This window comes from Embiotoca jacksoni, unplaced genomic scaffold, assembly GCF_022577435.1.
Source record: "Embiotoca jacksoni isolate LCO1_2020_lvr unplaced genomic scaffold, fEmbJac1.0.p SCAF_6, whole genome shotgun sequence".
In the NCBI taxonomy this organism is placed as follows: Eukaryota; Metazoa; Chordata; class Actinopteri; family Embiotocidae; genus Embiotoca; species Embiotoca jacksoni.
In genome coordinates, this window is record NW_027185414.1 from 18258489 (window position 1) to 18276878 (window position 18390).

An 18390-nucleotide genomic window follows, 5' to 3' on the forward strand; every position below is an offset into this window, starting at 1 on the left:
ACATGTCAGTGAAAAACAAAGACTAAAAATGAATTCATAATCTACATTTATTCAAGAAAACACTTAAGCGCTTGTCTCTCTATGCGCATGTGCTCCGCTGAAGGCGTGCACGAAGGCAGACAAACCACTTCCTCGAAGTTTATGTTCACATGACTCCAGCAGCTGATCAACGGGAGTGATGTTTGCTCAAAGTCTCACACTCCTTAATGCAATAATATGCTGCTCCTTGACAGAAACGCGTTCAAATGTTTCATCTCCAAACATTATCATCATGCTCATGGATGACGTAAGTTACTGTTTGTGTGTTAACTTGTAACCTTTGTTCATCACATTGAGCAGCGAAAGAGAGAATGCCTTAACTATACATTTCTTTGTGAAGCTGGTGGTATTAAACATATGTGCTTGCATGGTCTGGTTGATAAACTATCCTCTGCTCCTCAGATGGGTTGGGGGGACTTGGGGGTGTTTGGCCAGCCCTCCAGAGAGACCCCCAATCTGGATGCCATGGCAGCTCAGGGCATGCTCCTTCCAAACTTCTACACTGCCAACCCACTCTGTTCCCCATGTGAGTAAGCACAGAATAGGAAACAGAACCTAAGCCTGTAGTTCCTGTTTTTGCAACATATGGCCATCTCTATCTCTACCACACATTAATTGTTAAATAGAGGATATTGAATCTGCATGTCAAAACTGAGAGGAAAATTTGTAATCTTTAATGTACAGTATGTGACATTAGGTTAGGTTAGGTAGTTACTTTATTAATCCCCGAGGGGAATTTTTTTTTTCGCTACAGCAGCATACAGGAAGCAATAGATAATAATAGGATAATAGAAAGCAATAGAATAGCAGTAAAATAGCAGTAAAAATATAAAATATAAAATGCACAGTATATACAGTGCAGTGTATATCTATATATATTATATACAAACAACCAAGAACACAGACAACAGTGTTATTGTTGTGTGATGGAATTATTGGTGGAAGAAGACTGGAGCACAATTCAGTGCATTTGTTTGTCAGTGATTTAGAGGAGCAACATAGCATTCCTATTGACATTTAATGTTGCCCACAGCTAGAGCTGCACTCCTCACTGGGAGGCTGCCTGTCAGAAATGGATTCTACACCACTAATGCCCACGCCAGAAACGGTACAGTCTCACTATGTCCTTACTGTGCACATCATTCAGCTGCAAATAATTTATTGCAGGTGTCTCACTACTTTGTCTGCAATGTGCAGCGTGCAATTAAGTCAAAGAAAGTTTTGTATATTTGATTTGGATCTTTTTTTTGTAGCATACACACCTCAGGAGATAGTGGGAGGAATCTCCAAGGACGAGATTTTGTTACCCCAGATGTTGAAGACAAAGGGCTATGTCAGCAAGATAGTTGGCAAGTGGTGAGCTCTTTATCTTTCTCCACGTTTTTAGATGTTTCTAAAGTTTTTGAGGTTATGATCAGTACTGGAAGGAGTATTTAAATAATTTAACAAAGTGGCAATACCACAACACAAAGTATACATCATTTCTGCAGTGTACACTGGTGCTTGAAAGTTTGTGAACTCTGCATAAACATGACTTAAAACATCATCACATTTCAACACAAGTCCTAAAAGTACATAAAGAGAACCGAATTAACAACCGAGACACAAATATCATACTCTGTCATTTATTTATTAAAGGAAAATTATTCAGTATTATATCTCTGTGAGTGGCAAAAGTATTTAAACCTCATGTGTCTCATTTGTTTAATTTAATTTCTGTTATTTATATTGAAATATGGAAAGAAAATCACAAACTTTCAAGCACCAATGTATTTCTTTATTTTTCAATGTGCTTTCCTACTCAGTGATTTGTTTAATTTCATTGTTCTATGACTATCAGCCAAAAATTAAAGTAAGCATGCTGTACTTGTAAAAATGGTGTGTATCAGGGCAAGTATACTGTATAGGTGACTTGTAAAGGTAGGTAGGTAGGTATTTACTTTATTAATCCCCGAGGGGGAAAAAATTTCCCCTCGGGGATTTAAACATCCTAAAACATCTGGGATGATCCCTTTGTCACTTTAGTCCTATAGTATGTGAGTGCACTTTATTTGTCACTTCAGGCATCTGGGCCACAGACCACAGTACCTTCCTCTGGAGAAAGGTTTTGATGAATGGTTCGGTGCACCAAACTGTCACTTTGGTCCTCATAATAGCAGCATCCAACCCAACATCCCCGTTTACAACAACTCTGAGATGCTTGGCAGGTAGTATCACACACCAGCACTCAGATGTACATAACAGCACATAGAAACAGCGGCTGAAAATCTATAAAAATCTTTTTTCCCCATGACTCTGAATAGTTTGGCTGTCTGCTCCTCTGGATGAGTTGAATGTCTCCCCCCCCTTCTTCCTTTTCTGTACCAGCTGTGCTTGTGTATTCCATTTTCCGCCCATTTGTTTTCCCCAAAACAGCCATATGTGTATTCAGGGTCATTGGAACTGGCAGCCGGGCGTGTTTTTCGCTTAGCCGTGGGTTTAATCAGCACTGCATACCTGGGCCCTGGACAGACGCGCACACACACACACACACACACACACACACACACACACGCGCGCGCGCGCGCATAGGCACGTATAGACAGAGATACACACACGCCCTCAAGAGACGGCAGGTTGCATTAGCCGTGTACGAGGACACCTGGAGGAAGTGAAGCGTAAGAAAGAGATGCCTGTCACCGCTTCTCTGCTCGCCACGCCACGCTTCAGCAGCACCTCATAACAGTTCCCTCTGCTCAGCTTTGCTGAGACTCCCTAAATATGCCTTTCACCGAAATGTCCCGCAAACATAGTGAACAAGAGGGAAATTTACTTCTATTGTCTTAATGTTATTATCTGCAGTAGTTTCAGTCAATTTAGAGGCTGATTGAAAGCCCTGACGAGGCAATAAGGTCACTGTGAAAGAACCATGTTACGCACTCGAACAGAAAAAAAGAAATGACTTGTAGCCTTTGCAGTTCTTTAGATGTGATTATGGCTAACTTATAGTGTAGCCAGTAAATCACGTTACTCTCTTATTTTTCAGATATTATGAGGAGTTTAAGATTGACAGAAAGACTGGAGAGTCAAACCTCACACAGATCTTCTTGATGGTAAGTTTAGGCTCTCCTCTTCTTTCTAAAGCTGCCTCTGTCTCAGATGATACGGAGCAGAGTGGATCAGGTACACCGCAGTTTGTTTCGCAAATTCTTTTCCAAAGCAATTAATAGAACATAATATAACGTTAATGTCCGCCAGACTGGAAAAATTATCTTTAGTTCTCCAAAACATAAAGGCACAAAAACATAAATCATCTTTGACAAATTTAAAAAATGCAATTAAAGCCTACTTTGGGGTCTTTGATCATTACTGTGCTCTCACCCACTGTAGTTGTTTATTGACTTTTTCGCACTGATTATCTCTGTTGCCTACGTCAGTCCCTCCCATTCGCTTCTTAACAGGATCAAAAGATGCATGCAGAGAGACACTGCATGCCTGATAGGTAGGATCAGTCAACACAAGAAGAGGAGGGACTGTCGAGCTTTCTGAAGCTTGTATTAATTATGTGTGAGGAGACTAGATTGTTTTCAGTGATGCAGTTTGTTTTTAACAAATCAGTTAAAAACTGATGCAGAAGATAAACTTTGAAATTTTGGTTTAATATCCAAAGTTATTACATTGTAAACCATATTTCCAAGTTGAAATGTATTTATTTAACATATAACTAGTAAATGGTTTTCCCATGTTCTCATTACTCAGTTTTAATGTTGACATTTTTTGGTGGACTTCAGTAATCTCTCACAAAGAGGTTCACACTCAGTTTCCACTTAATGATTAATAGCTAACACCAATTCAGTCTTAAACAACTGTGCTGCAATAAATAAGCATCATAACCTTCATGAAAGTGGGACTTATTGCACGACTGTCTGACTGCTTATGTTTTAGCTAGGTGTACAAAAACTGCTAACTCAAAACGTGGCTTGAATGAATATTTTGTATGCAAATTAGAAAGTTGTTGTTTACTTTTTACATCTTGACAGCAGCACTGTGAAATAAGTCAGTCTGTTGACATCTTGTGTAGTAACAGTTTCTCCCACCTCTACAGGAAGGTCTTGACTTCATACTACGTCAGACTAAGGCCCAGCAGCCCTTCTTCCTCTACTGGGCAGTCGATGCCACCCACTCTCCCGTCTATGCTTCCAAACGCTTCCTAGGAAAGAGCCAACGAGGCCGGTACGTAATATACATCCATACTGACTCTTCTAATGAAGTCTATCACATGCATAAGATCATAAATTAATGCATTTCTGACCGGGACAATGATGTGAACTGTAATTGCTGTAGTTATGGAGATGCAGTGATGGAGCTGGACTACAGCGTCGGTCAGATGTTGTCATGGCTACGAAGTCTGGGCATTGAAAATAATACATTTGTCTTCTTCACCTCGGACAACGGAGCAGCTCTAATGTCTGGCCCAAAGGAAGGTCCGCGCTAAGTTATTTGTAGATTTAGAGCTTTTTTGTATTAGTTTAACTCATTTTCTGTCCTGTACGTGTAATGTGCTTTATGGATTCATGTGCCTCAGCTGGCAGCAATGGGCCGTTCCTCTGTGGGAAGGAGACCACCTTTGAGGGGGGCATGAGGGAGCCTGCCATTGCCTGGTGGCCTGGACACATCAAAGAAGGCACAGTAAGAATACCTCACTCATGTGAAGCTTTTGCCAAATAAAGCCTCTAAAATATCTAAAGCGATCATTCACTGCAGTAAATCCCCAGCAAACTCTTCAGAGACTGTTGCTCCCTAATGTTGGGCTCATCAACATGTACCAGGAGCTGAAATGTTCTCTGAAAAGCTGCAGGCAGTGTAGAGTATTGTGAATCAGGTTGAGAGTAATGCAATAATTATTTCACTAATCCTGTCTTTTGAATGACTGTTGCTTTTTGTTTAATTTGTGTGTCATTTACCACTTTACATGTGCACACTCTGATCCATTGGCACAGTTACCAATTAATCATGACTATGTTTAACTTCTGTCAGGGGATTGAATTCCAGAAGCAGTAAATAAAAAAAAAACAGTCTGATTTTGGCCACAAAGCGTGTGGGTGCTTTTTCCCTCTGTTTCCTCAAATATTTTTGGCTGGAATTAATGCCCCAACTCTCTTTTTTTTTTTTTTTGCCTCCCATTCCCCAATTTAACCCCCCCACCCACACCGTGATCCCCTAAGCCTGTGCGTTCTGCAAATGACTTTTAATTGTATTAGGGGCAGCTGTGACACGGGGCTGTGACGCAGAGGGATGTTGTGGAGGAGCGAGCGGAGGCTGCAGTCTGCAGTAAGCCTTGCCCCTGGCTCATCTCACAGGGTTGTGCTGGGGCCTGATAGCACAGCAGAGTAGCGAGGGAGAGGGGGATTGGGAGCGTCTTAAGCGGCTAATCTGTTTGTGTGTTTGCTGAGGTTGGATTGAGCCGTAATGAGGACTTCAGTATCTGAATATGCCAGGCGCTCAGGATAAAGGAACGGGAGAGTGGGGGGGAGAGGGAAGAGGGGAAGGGGGAGGTGTGCAGGGGGTGCAGGAGAGGAAGCAAGGAAGACGTAAAAGAGGTGGCTGGTGTAGAAAAGAGAAAAGGAGGAACAGTGCTGAAGACGCAGGCGCTGCCACGCTGCCTGTAACGTTGTTGTGTTCGCAGGGCTTCGCTGCACCTCTACCGTGTTATAATTGACCAGCGTGTCTGCTGGTGCAAGGGTGCAGAACATGTTTGTGTTATATGCATAATTTTTTACATTTGATCAGTTCTTTGTATGACTGATAACTTTCTTGACCGTTGGAGGAGTGACACATTACCATTAGTAATATTAGTACTCCACAGCTCTGGATTCATCACTTTGTTCTGGCTGGTAAGGTGGACAGACCTGACGCTGGGTTGCCCCCTCTAGTCCTCTGAGATCTGTTGATCCGTACATTGAAAAGTCTGTAAGCTCTTGGAGCAAAATTGTGGAGACAAATAATAGTCATGCAAGCTTTTGTTAAAAGGGGATTTCAGCAATTTAATTGTATTGACTGAACACAGATGCATCTTTTCAGACGAGGACACAAGTTTTAGGGAGGATTGGAAGTTGGTGATGGAAAGACTTGAGTGTGTATTTCTACATGTCGTAAACACACAAAAAGGTCTTTATCTGTGGATGCATGTGAGTGATGAAACTTGAGTCTTCAGGCAGTTGTTGTCAATTAGTCAGTCACTCATTTAGGAGGATGGAGGGAGGTGTACTGGAATGAAGGAGGGCTGCCGGTCCGAAGCAGATGCAGATTCAGCATTCTCCCGGTGCCTGATGGGGATGGGGGTGGGGGGTGGGGGGGCTTAATGGGAACAAAGATAGGGAGGTGGGTGGGCTGTCAGACCCACAACATTGTTGAGCACCACAATCCCTTTTGTTGGGTTATCAGGCAGCAGACACACAGGCAGAGTGGCAGAGACAGGGGTAGAAGCACTGCCTCCTCAGATAACCAGCATCACCGCTCACAACACTGAAAGAAATGAGAAAGAGAATGTGACATTAATAGAGAGTGATGAGTCAGACAAAAAAGGGAAGAATGAAGGTTGATAAAAGAAAAAAGTTCAGTATAGACTGCAAAAGAGGGCAGAGCTAATAAAGGAAGGAAAGAAAAGATGGCAACTCAGGAGATACATTTTGCTGTCAGACTTAAAGTTTGGGTTTTTGGTGGGGCAAGTTATTACTAACTAAATGTCAGTGTTGCTTCTCCTCTTGTCCTTTTCTCCTGTCTTCTTTAATGGTCTGTGTGAGGGAGACTTAAAAAAAAGAAAAACCAAGTAAAGGACTAAATCTGTTAGTGTTTGTGTGTGAGAGAGAGAAAGAGTGTCTGGATGTGCAGATAGATCATGGAATGCATTGCAGAGTCTTTTCTCTGGCTAGTTCTGTGGATACAGAAGAAAAGGGAATTCATTTCAGTGCTTAGGAGCTTGTGTGTGCGTCTGTATGTGTGCTTGCTGCCGATAGGAGCACAGCGGCACATGGTGGTGCAGCTGCAGAGCCCTGATAGCGCTATCTGATTGTGAGCGTGCCGTCTCCCTCTAAGGCTCGCTCAGGAGAGAATGGAACGGAAGATCAAGGATGACAGCGAAAAAATGGCATTTTATCTGAAAATAGTTCAAAGTTTATAAATAAAATAAAGCTTTTCACTGGGACTGGGAGAAGGAGATAAAACACCAGCTCGCTCCAGCTTCAGCCGCCTGCTTGCAAGGGCCTTGTCCTCTCCCTACTTCCTCTCCTCTTTTTCTTCGCTCCTCCTTTTCACTCCCCTTCCCCCCCAAAAAAAACAGAACTCGTTTAGAAGGAGGGGCATTTTGGAGTTTTTATAATAAACCTGTGTGCAGAGATTAGAGAGGAGACTGAAGAAATGCATCTCTACTCCTACATGTCTGCACACAACTACACATGCAAGCATCCTATCATGACTGTGCATTCCTATGTCAACCTCAGTTCACTCTCAATTTCAAGGAGTTTAGTCATCAAGTGATACATTTCTGAAGATGTACAGGAGACCAAAACACCAGTTCTAACACTAACTCGCAGGATTTGTGACGTGGCTTCTCTTACCAGTGGTTGTGTGTTTTAATTTGCAGGTGAGTTTCCAGCTGGCCAATGTCATGGACCTGTTCACCACCAGTCTGGCTCTGGCCAGCATCAGCCCCCCTGATGACCGAACACTGGATGGACTGGATCTCACACCAGTCTTTCTCAACCACTCCCACACACTCCAAAACAGGTGATTACACACCCCAGTTAGCTTGAGATTTGAGGTGTTTGTAAAGCTTTTGGGCCAAGATTCCCGTAATATTTCACACCACTTTTTATGTTCACAATTAAATCCCAGAGTGGGAGAGGGGTGTTCTTTTTGTCATGCAAGAAGTAAACAAGGTTGTCAGGTAGTTGTTTCACCATTGGAATATTTGGCAATGTGGACTGAATTATCTCAACAACTACTGGAAAGACGTTTATGGCTCCATGTGGATGAAGTGATTCATTCATTTTTTTCTCTAACGCCATGATCAGGCTGACTTTTATGGTTTTGAGAGAATCTTCTTGACAAAGATGTGATGAATTATAATAAAACTTTGTACAGTCATTTCGCCATCAGGTTGAACTGTATCAACTTGTCCAATTCTTAGATCTATGACCAAATACCAGCAGAAAAAATGGCACTCCCAACAATCTCAGCAGTATAAGTGATTTATCTGGTTTTACTGTGTGCATCTGAGGAGAATTCAACATTTCTTATGATTTGAGTAAATTTTAGGGTGTTAAAAAGGTCAAACATCTTCCCGGAATAATGGGAAAACGTAAGAATGGATAGAAAGCAGTGACTCCTAAGTGTAAGAAAACCAAGAGAAAAGATATTGTCTTAAGTGTCCACTGTAGTGTAAATTCACCTGGAAAGAGACAAATCTGAGATTTAATTCTCCCTCCTCTCACCTTCATCAGGCCAATATTCTACTACCGTGGTAATGAGCTGATGGCTGTGAGGCTTGGACAATACAAGGCACACTACTGGACCTGGAGCAACTCAGTGGAGGAGTTAAAAAAGGTAAGACTCCCTTTTAATACTTCAAATCTGCCCTGACAGTGCTTCCTCAGTTCTTGATTTTCACTGCCACATCCTCCTTCCTTTGTGTCTCTTAATCGTACTCAAACACACAAACACTGTGGCTGTTGTTGGTGTTATCTTGAAAATGGCTCATCAGTTGACTGCTGTGTACATCAGAGTGTAATGAATATTAATGAGGAGCCCCCACATCAGCGAACTTACATCATTCATCAGCCAGTTGACTTGTTTGTTCAAACCCCAGTGGAAATTTCCCCCTTCATTAATATATCCTCACTCCCTGCTTGTTCTTTTAGCATCATAAAGCTCGGCCATAATTATATGAACTCAGTGTGGATTAAATATATCAGGAGAAATGTGGAATGTGACACCTAAGAAGCAGAGAGTGGTTCTTTTCACTCCTCTCCTTCTCTCCTCGGTCCATAAAAACATGTCCTCCCTTCATGGCTATGCTTTTCCTGTGATCTAGTTTGTTTTATGCCCCATCGGTCGCTTAAATTGCTCTCTCCTTCAGGGCCGCTGAATCAATAGTAGCCTCCTTTATCAACTCATGTGAACTGAAGTGGAGCTTCACAAATAATGGCGGCTGATTGCCTGTGAGTTGCCTATCGATTGGTCTGTGTGTGTGTGTGTGTGTGTGTGTACACGGCAGACTAAAAGAAAGGATGAGAAAACATGCACATACATGTTCGCTTGTCCATACAGGTGTGTCTCTGTGTGTGTTTGTGTGTTTGTGTGTGTGTGTGTGTGTGTGTGTGTGTGTGTGTGTGTGTGTGTGTGTGTGTGTGTGTGTGTGTGTGTGTGTGTGTGTGTGTGTGTCATTGAGTGACTCTTGAGTTCCTACGAGGGAAAGTTAAATCCCAGATGTGCTTTGTGTCATTGTGGTTGAATCTGGAAATTGTTGACATTTTGGCCTTGTGTATCCTACATTTTTTATTTCATAAACATAAAAAATGTAAACAAACTACTTCTGCACTGATTTTAAAATGGATGTTTTGGAACTCGGCTTTAAAAGAAAAATGTGTCACGGTTCAAGTTTTGCTCTCTTTGGGAGGAATACGCTGGATTAATGATCATTCCTACTGTTTTATCCCCCCATATAATTATATTGACCCTAAAACTCAATGTAAATTGAAGATTAACCCGTGTTTTAGTAGAAATACACACTGAAATCTCTTCGCTGAAGTAAAACTCATGTTTTGCTGCCTTCTCCTCATCTTTGGTAATACGCTGAAATATAATTTGGCTTTCTTGGCCCGTGGTGAAAAATAAACAAGGGAAGATGTGTGTCTGTGAAGAAGAATGAAATTACAGGTTAATAGCTGCAAGACATATTGCTCTATCCTGGCTGTGTTCATGCAGCTCAGCCATGAGGAAAATGAGAAATTTCACAGGCTTAAATGGCTCTCATCAAACTCTCTTGAGGCTGCGTAGTGATGTTGATAATGTGAAATATAGTTTGTCGTGACTGTGGCTCCTTTGTATCTGGATTGCTGAGTAACCTATGCTAAAGAAGGAGCTCTCAGGGACTTTTTTTTAACCTGGTTGAAGACTTCACAAAGTGATGAATGAAACCTGACAAGGAACTTGTTTCTGAGACGCCTGTTAGTCCTGAAGTGAATACTTAGGATCAGTTCTGTAGCAGAAATTGACAAGAAATAGACTCCGTCATCAATAGCTGCTGTACTGTACTCTTTGTCTCGACTTGTTACATTAACACACTTGTTTATGCTAAATACACCTAGTTCCCTGACCTAATAGCAACAGATAAGTACTTGCTCTTTAGATGTGTGCTGTAAAATATCCTCTAGAAGCAATCAGCTCTTGGCAAGTAGTTCACACTGATGCATGAAGTATTCAGAGTCTTTATTTAAAGGACCAGTGTGTAGAATTGAGTGTTTGGTGTCGTGTTAAATCACCTGAAATTATGAAATGTTTTTATTGCCTTGGAATGAGCACTTAATATCTACATGGAGCAGGTCCTCATGTGTGGAGCGCACCACACGGCACCATATTTCTACAGTAGCGCAAACCAAACTCCGGCTTTTTCAGGAGTTTCACAGCCTCTGTAGATTCTCCTACATGCTTAGAAACGGAGGAAAAAAGAAAGTTCTGCTACTTGTTTTGTGTTTATTTTTTAAACTGTTTTTGTAAAATATTGCATAACTTTACCTGTTTAGATTGTTGAAATTATTTGACGTCAAATATCATATAAATAGAATAGAGAATATATATTTAAAGAATATTTTAAACAGCTACAGTCTGGAAAAAGTGATCCTCCCGATTTATAGATTTCTTTTCCAAAATAGACAACAAATATTTTCTTTTCTAAAATCCGTCCTACCACCCCTGGATGCTTCTGCACCTTATCTTGTAATAACGACTGTTGTGCTCCAGTTTGAAAGCAGCCTTGTTGTATCCGTAGCGTTAATGCCATGCGAGATAGGCCGTTCTTTCTGTAATATCTCGGGTGCAAGAGACAGAGTCAGAGATATACGCAGCAGGCCTTTCTTGCTGCTCCTCTGGGATGAGTTTTTATTTTTTTTCATTCTTCTCTGCATTTCTAAGCTGTTAGCTTCAAAAGAGAGGACAAGTCTGGATCAGTGGAGGCTCTGCAGGGTGGAGGGGGAGGAGGGGGACCATCCTCACTCTTTTTCTCTCCTCTATATGTATTTTATGTTGCTCTGTTGAGTGATCTCAGAGGGGGGGCAGCAACAGTGCCTTACAGATGAATGCTTTTTCAATATTAGTTGTGCTCATCAAAAAATGTGTGTGTGTGAGAGTGTGAGTGTGTGTGTGTGTGTGTGTGTGTGTGTGTGTGTGTGTGTGTGTGTGTGTGTGTGTGTGTGTGTGTGTTGAAGATAGGGGCACATCTCCAGGGGGTTCTGGAGGAGTGAGTGTGACTCAATCAGGCTGCGATCACTGCCAGCCTCCTGAGAATGGAGTCAGGGAGCAGGAGCGACGGCGTGGAGAGATGAAGAGGAGGCAGCAAAAGTCCTCTGTTGTGCAAGTGACATGAAACCCTCTGTGATGCAGCTGCATAAATAACACAACAGCTTGGACGACAATATGCATATAGACCATACTACAATGAGTTTAAGCATTCAACTCATGGCAGCAGGTGTCTGGAAGCCTAAATCTAAACACTCAGCTCTCTTCATCAGAGTTCAGAGCAGTCTTTTAAAAATTTGTACACACAGAAAAATCTTTGTTTCCATGCATTTCAACAAAAACATCTAAAATAATCAAATAAAGACAACTGAAAACTGCAGAAATGCAAAAGCATACAAGCAAAAACAGGAAGTTAGAAGTAGTTATGAAGAAGAAGTAGGAAGTTTGATGTAAGAATGTTTTTTTTCTTCATTATTTTTGTTCTTTTTTTGTTCTGCAAAAAGAGTAAGAGCAACTCCATTTCCTTCCTTACCTGTGGGACTGACCTCAAATATTGTGTTGCTCTATAAAGAAAGGCTGACCTTCATGTTTAATTTATGAAAGTTTTGTAGCCAAAACAGGGCCGCTCTGCTCTTTCCTGTCATAGATTAGTCTTATACCAGAATATGTAGAGAAGTCAGTGACCTGGAACTGGCACAGGTTTCTGGCTGAGTGGTGGTCTGTGTTTTAAGAACAGACACTGCAGCAGGTACGTGAAGTGACATCAGATAGTTCAGAAACACGTAGAGAAGAAAAAACGTCTCTGATCTCCAGGGTTCATCCATTTCTGCTCATAAGTCTTTTTTTCCATTTCCCATTTCTTTTGATAAATCTATAGATGTTTCTGTTAAAACCCTGTACGGGAGTCATCTTCATGCATGTTCCAAGTTGGATTCTTGTACATTCAATTGAGGCAAAATCCTTAACTTTCAACCAAGTCTACGTTGAGGTCTCCTAACTGATCACTGGATTAGAAGAGTGCTTATGTAACAAACATTTATCACATGTTTTAGTTAAAAATATCTTTTTGTGTGTCTTCTTTTACAGGGCATAAACTTCTGTCCTGGACAGGAGGTACTGGGTGTGACTACTCATGATCAGAAAGAGCACACTCTGCAGCCAATCATTTTCCACCTGGGGCGGGATCCTGGAGAAAGGTTCCCACTCAGGTTAGTTGCCGTGAAAGTTCAAACCTGCTTACGGCTGATTTTCAGGTGGGGACAGAGGACAAGAGAGGAACAGGAGTGAACTAGAGGTAAGACGAGAAATGCTGGAAAATAAAGAAGAACGGGATGAGAATAGGAAGGTTGTTTGCCTGTAGCATCAAATGTGTGTAAGATCAATTCTGATTCAGTGGCATGAAAAATAAGGCGGCGGATTGATCCACTCAGCCAGAGTGCGCCTGATTACACCCTTCTCTTTGTGATTGCAAACAGCTCCATAAAGATCACTATCTGGCCCTCAACCCTCCGGTGCACCGCTGCAGGTTAAAATTGCAAGATAGATTGTTCAGGCCTAAATTGAGAGCGAGTGCTGTTTAATGTGTTTTGTGTGTCTCGACTTCAGCCCCAAGGAGAGTTAAGAATTGCTTAGAGGAGAGTGACGCCAGAGGACTCAAATAGCCAAGGTTGAATTAAGATTAAGGGTGCAAAGATAGATGAGCATCGTCTTTTATGGGGTACTGTCAATGCAAAGGGGGACAAAATGGCACAGACAAACACTGTGACTAATACATTAAGATAATCTGAAAACGCTTTGATGAGGGAGTATTCCTTTTGTGGGCTTTGGCTCCCTCCTGGCACAAAACCACCTAGACTGACCTTTCTTTTCTGCCTTCTGCAGCGCTGCCTCTCATAATTTGCCCTGGCCTCACCTCCTCCTTTGCCTCCTGCTCGAAGTCCTTTCAGTTCTGGAGCAAGATTGGATGATAATTTTTCGTTTGCCCACCTTTTAGCCTTGCTATTCACTTGGAAGAATAATAATAAAAAAAAAGAAGCAAAAACCAATCAATATGCAGCCATGTGTTGAGTGCTGGATGTGTACACACAGGCACACAAACCAAAACTGCACACTTTTACTTGTGTAGAGAGGGGTCAGGGAGTTCGTCTCCAAGGTCACCTACCTACATCCAGCTGTATGACCTCTTCACTGTTCATGCGCTCTTCTTCATCGATCCATTCAAACCTGCACTTCTAAATCATCTTCGTCTCCAAACTGTCATCTTACTTTTCCCCCGGTACACCTCCACTGTGCACTTACTGTTCTTCATCTCGGCTCACTCCTCCCCACTCAGCTGCTGTCCCTCTGCATCCACTGGGACTGTTCTCTCCTCCATCCTAGTTAAACGTGTGTGTGTGTGTGTGTGTGTGTGTGTGTGTGTGTGTGTGTGTGTGTGTGTGTGTGTGTACACATGTGTGTGTGTGTGTTTTGTCCGTGTGCTCTTAGGTCCCCCAGCTGGACTGACTGCCTGGCCATCATTAATCTCTGTCGGCACCTAAAGAGCCACTTAAGATGATGTAGGGCCTGTCTGCACACATACCTTCACTACTGTCGCAGGCTGTGATATAGCGAAGAGCACACGTATACAATCCCGGGTCCAGCACAGGAAAACAGTGGATAATAAAATTATGCAATCTGGCAGCGAATATTTGTGAAGTTTTAGTTTCTCGTTGTTTTTCTTGTAACTGATGGCTACAAACAGAAGCCTTGCTACTTTTGTTGAAAATAGATGTTATTGGTAAAGCAGAGCTAGAGGATGACGAGCTCTGTGTTGGTGGTCCAGCTGTCCAAGAGGAAACACAGACCCAACCAGATCTTGGTGAGGTCGGAGCTACACCGGACTCATCCAGAGCCTTTTTCCTGCCTTCTGCTTCACTCTCCGTCTCTGCGACCCAATGCCCTGAAATTAACACATCCCTCTCTCTCACCAACCTACCTCAGCTCACGTCCCAAGAGCCCCTGGTCATCCACTGTCCCGGCCCGAACACTTCAGGCAGCCCCGCACACTCTGGCCTCATCTGCTGCCTGCCACCAAGCTCCTGTGTCCCCAATCAATAGTCCTCACTGAAGTGCTCAATTTCCACCGGGGTGGAGAAGATGGTGAAGAGGAGGGGCAGGCAGGACAGATATATTTGATTGTCTCCTCAATTCCCCAACCTTCTGCCAGTGTGTGTGGTTGTGTGTGGTTGTGTGTGGTTGTGTGTGGTTGTGTGGTTGTGTGGGTGTGTGTGTGTCTTACGTGTATGTGTTCCTACAATAGTGTTATGAATCAGTAATCAGAGTGGTGACACACCTGAGCAATGCCCCCATCCCCCTTGGGTGCCATACATTATAAATCAAAAGACTCAATTTGCATACAGCCTGCTTATTATTCCAGATTTTGCCTCTACACTAGTGAGCTAAGGGTTATAATCATGATAATGAGCTGTGCTGACTGTGGGCTTTTCATTATTTGTTTGCAGAGGGGGCATAAACAAATGATATTATTAGTTTTTGATTTAGGGGTCCGCGCTGTAAGATTTTCAGTGCATAGACAAAACAATAGAAAACTTTGTGTCTCATGCAACTTTCTCTGTACATGGCATGCTTTGCTTGCACACTTGTGTGGAAAAATTTAATACTTATAGCCGCCTGATAAATCTCCCTTACATTTACTTCTATTAAGCTGCTTCATCAGTTATCACAAAATGAATCGCAACAATCAGTGGCGGGACACAGATAGGAGGGGAAAGAAATATCCCCTCACTGATCGAGATCGGGGCGAAAGAGAATTTGCGATTTTAGATAGCTGAAGCAATTTAATCTGAATGTCTGGTTCGAAACCAAGGGAAGTAAGCTGTTTTTTTTCCCCCCCATCAGTTAAAGTCATAATGCATAGATAGTCAGCTTATGACAAATGTGGCACGCAAGAGAGAGAATAATTGCAGTCAGCACACTACCAGTCAAGTAATTGTAGGGGAAAGTAAAGAGTCAGTATCAAGGAAAGGAGCAGGTGCTGGCTGATGGAGGAAGCCTTGCTGCCCTGTGGGAGATCTAAGAGGGAGGGTAGGTGTGAGCTGGACAGGGCCCGGGGTTATTACTCTAATTGACACTTCACCTCACACACATGCACATGTTCCCTGGGGGCCAATCAGGGGGCTGGGTTTGCAGTGGAGGGAGGATGGAAGGCTGGCACAGGTGCTGCCGGCGAGTGTATCACGGGTGTAATTGCACTGCTGATATTTGTCTATCCCTGTGTCACGCCACCAGACGCCCACTTCCCCCAACACACACACACACACACACACACACACGCACACACACACACACACAGCCCATTAACCCTACAGGTCCTATTGACAGTAGCGTTCCTTTGAAAGCCTTCAGGGCCCCTGTGTTTTACACTCTGAATATAATAATGCACAGAGGTGCTCTGGCTCACTGGTGTCCAACAGCAATAATTGAGAGACAGGGGATGTGATGAGGGTTACATAGTTCACCCTGCTGAGTGTGCTTTCCCAAAGGGTGCCTGAGTGGACAGCCCGTGTGTGTTTATGTGTTCATGTTTCCGTTCTTGTTCTTGAAAGCTACAGCATGTCCTCACTAATATAATGAGTAAAGATGTTCAGCCACAGTCGTGTGTCATCACTAGATACATGTACGGAAAGCATTCACTGCAGCACTCCCTGACAAAAGGGCAAAAACATAGGAATTATCTTCAGTGTGTGTGTTTGGCTTTTAAAGTTACAATAAAACAAATGAAGCAGTTGCAAAATGAAAAAGCTTTTAGTCAAACAAAGCAAGACATCTGGTGATGTCAACTGAGGTTATAGGGACATTTATTTTTTGACATGTTCATCGACTAAAATATGAATCAGCTTTGTCAGATGACGCCTTACTGACCATGGTTACTGTATTGTGTTTGCAGTGTCTTGACTAAAGAGTACCAGGATGTTCTGAGCAGGATTTCTCCGGTTGTGGAGCTGCATAAGAAGACTCTGGTGCCCGGTCTTCCCCAGCTCAACGTGTGTGACATCGCAGTGATGGTGAGATTCACATAACATAAATGAGTATATCTTCTACTTCCGTGTTTAACTTCATTCATGATATTGTAGAATACATCAGTTTTATTGTGTAAGTATAGGATTTGCTGTACAATACCAGCTAACACCAGTACATCCAGAGGAAGAGGAACAAAAACGAGGTGCAGTTTTTACAGAAGATAACTGTGTTTTTTGGGTCAGTCGCCCCTCAAAATCTGACAGGTAGATGTAAATAAGCGTTTGTAGCTTATCTCTATAAGATCTGTATAACAGATAATTGAATACATAAGGGAAATTGATAAAGCCTTTCTAAAACAATGGAAAATCAGTCAAAGTCTCTGAATATAGAAGGTAGAATAGAGACGATCGACACCCCCCTCTCCAGCAGATTTAGCTTTTATTTTCTTGTTTACTAACATGCTTCACAACGTGTTTCATATTTGCTGGAATCATCACTTGGATCTGCACGTTTTCTCAGTGTTTTCCTGTTTCAGTGTTTCTGTGAAAAAAATCTATTGCAGAATTATTTAAGGCAGCAGAAGTGAGCTGAGGCTTTGTCTCCCACAGCACCAAAGACTCTGTTTAAGGCTTTCCTATATTTATTTGTGTGACAGCCCTGCCCCCTTGTGGTCAACAAAGTAAACACAAGCTTAAGGAGGGTTAAACTGAATCCTTAATATGCAATGCCTTTAACTTTGTGTTTGTTTTGTGTCATGCTAACATGGATCTATTGGATTTTTCTATCTTGCATCTTGATGAAGCCATTATCTGTCCGTAACATTGTTACAAAGATATTTGGGGTGTTTTTAAGTTGTTGTTCGATAAAATCACCACTGCATGATGAACTGATTAGAATTGAATACATTCTGATAAGTATGATATAATTACATCAGAATGTAATCCACATTTGAAAAATAAATCTTTAACATGCACCTCTTAAATATTGTTTCAAAAGAATAAACCCTTTTCAGTGATACATCTTCTACATGATGGGATACTATTTATTTAATGACAGAGGATGCAGAAAGTCAAAGGAAAAGACTCAGATAAGAGCCAAACATAACGGATATAAAGGATACAGGACAGGAATGTATTCCTTTCATGGCATATAGGACAGAACACAGAAATGATCTGGGGTTGTCACAACACTGACAAACAGCTAAACTTATATTAAAAAGTATTACATCTTCCTGTAAATGTACAATATCTTTGATATTCTTCAACTAACTGTGATATTCCCTCTCATTTCCAGAACTGGGCCCCTGCTGGTTGTGAGAAGTTAGGAAAGTGTCTAAAAGTGCCAAAGTCTGAACCCTGGAAGTGTGACTGGCCACACTGAGAGCACAAGTGCAACCAGACAACAAAATGAGGAAACAAAACCTGAAGATGTGCCTTTACTACACAACAGCAAAAAAACTTATTTTAAAAGAATGTATTTTTAAAAACTCTTCTTTATGTCAAGCGTTGAAGAGAATAACGTGGGATCAATCTAAGGGAATTATGTTGACTTAACAACATAACAGAATTATGCAAACAGCCTTTAAAGCTGTGTGTTAATTGAGACAATACCAGTTCTACCTGCAGTGGACAAATACTGCATCAAGACTCATGACTCATCTTAAAGTCGTAGAGCATTCAGGGAGATGTATTTGTACTGATCGGGCCTAAAATGTAAAATACAAAAGTTGCATTGTTGGATTCATTTTGTATCTTTTACACACACTTGCAGATGCAATTATACTGCAAAAAATGTTTTTTTTAAATAAAAACCTTTATTATGTTGTATGAAGACTGTGTT

The 18390-nt window shown here is 41.9% G+C and overlaps 1 protein-coding gene across 2 annotated transcripts; it reads left to right on the forward strand.

Annotated features, from left to right (window-relative positions):
- The first annotated feature begins 149 nt into the window (after positions 1–149).
- galns (galactosamine (N-acetyl)-6-sulfatase) lies at positions 150–18375 on the forward strand. 2 transcript variants are annotated; one of them, XM_069173706.1, is made up of 14 exons: positions 150–286; positions 442–565; positions 1073–1147; positions 1293–1395; positions 2103–2246; positions 3065–3131; positions 4124–4251; positions 4363–4502; positions 4604–4707; positions 7661–7803; positions 8520–8622; positions 12619–12740; positions 16478–16595; positions 17845–18375. In XM_069173706.1, exons 1-14 carry the CDS (start codon positions 179–181, stop codon positions 17929–17931), a joined length of 1566 nt encoding a protein of 521 aa, XP_069029807.1. In that variant the 5' UTR covers positions 150–178; the 3' UTR covers positions 17932–18375. The 2 variants fall into 2 exon arrangements, with proteins under 2 accessions (XP_069029807.1, XP_069029808.1); XM_069173707.1 differs by lacking the exons at positions 16478–16595; positions 17845–18375 and adding an exon at positions 14507–16469 and having other exon boundaries at positions 12619–12735.
- Positions 18376–18390: the final 15 nt, after the last annotated feature.

Bases quoted from the DNA above. Each gene is read 5' to 3' on its own strand.
- galns (XM_069173706.1), top strand. From the start codon at position 179: ATGTTTGCTCAAAGTCTCACACTCCTTAATGCAATAATATGCTGCTCC. The intron at 287-441 runs GTAAGTTACTGT...TCTGCTCCTCAG, and splicing joins TCATCATGCTCATGGATGAC to ATGGGTTGGGGGGACTTGGG. The intron at 4,708-7,660 runs GTAAGAATACCT...TTTAATTTGCAG, and splicing joins GACACATCAAAGAAGGCACA to GTGAGTTTCCAGCTGGCCAA.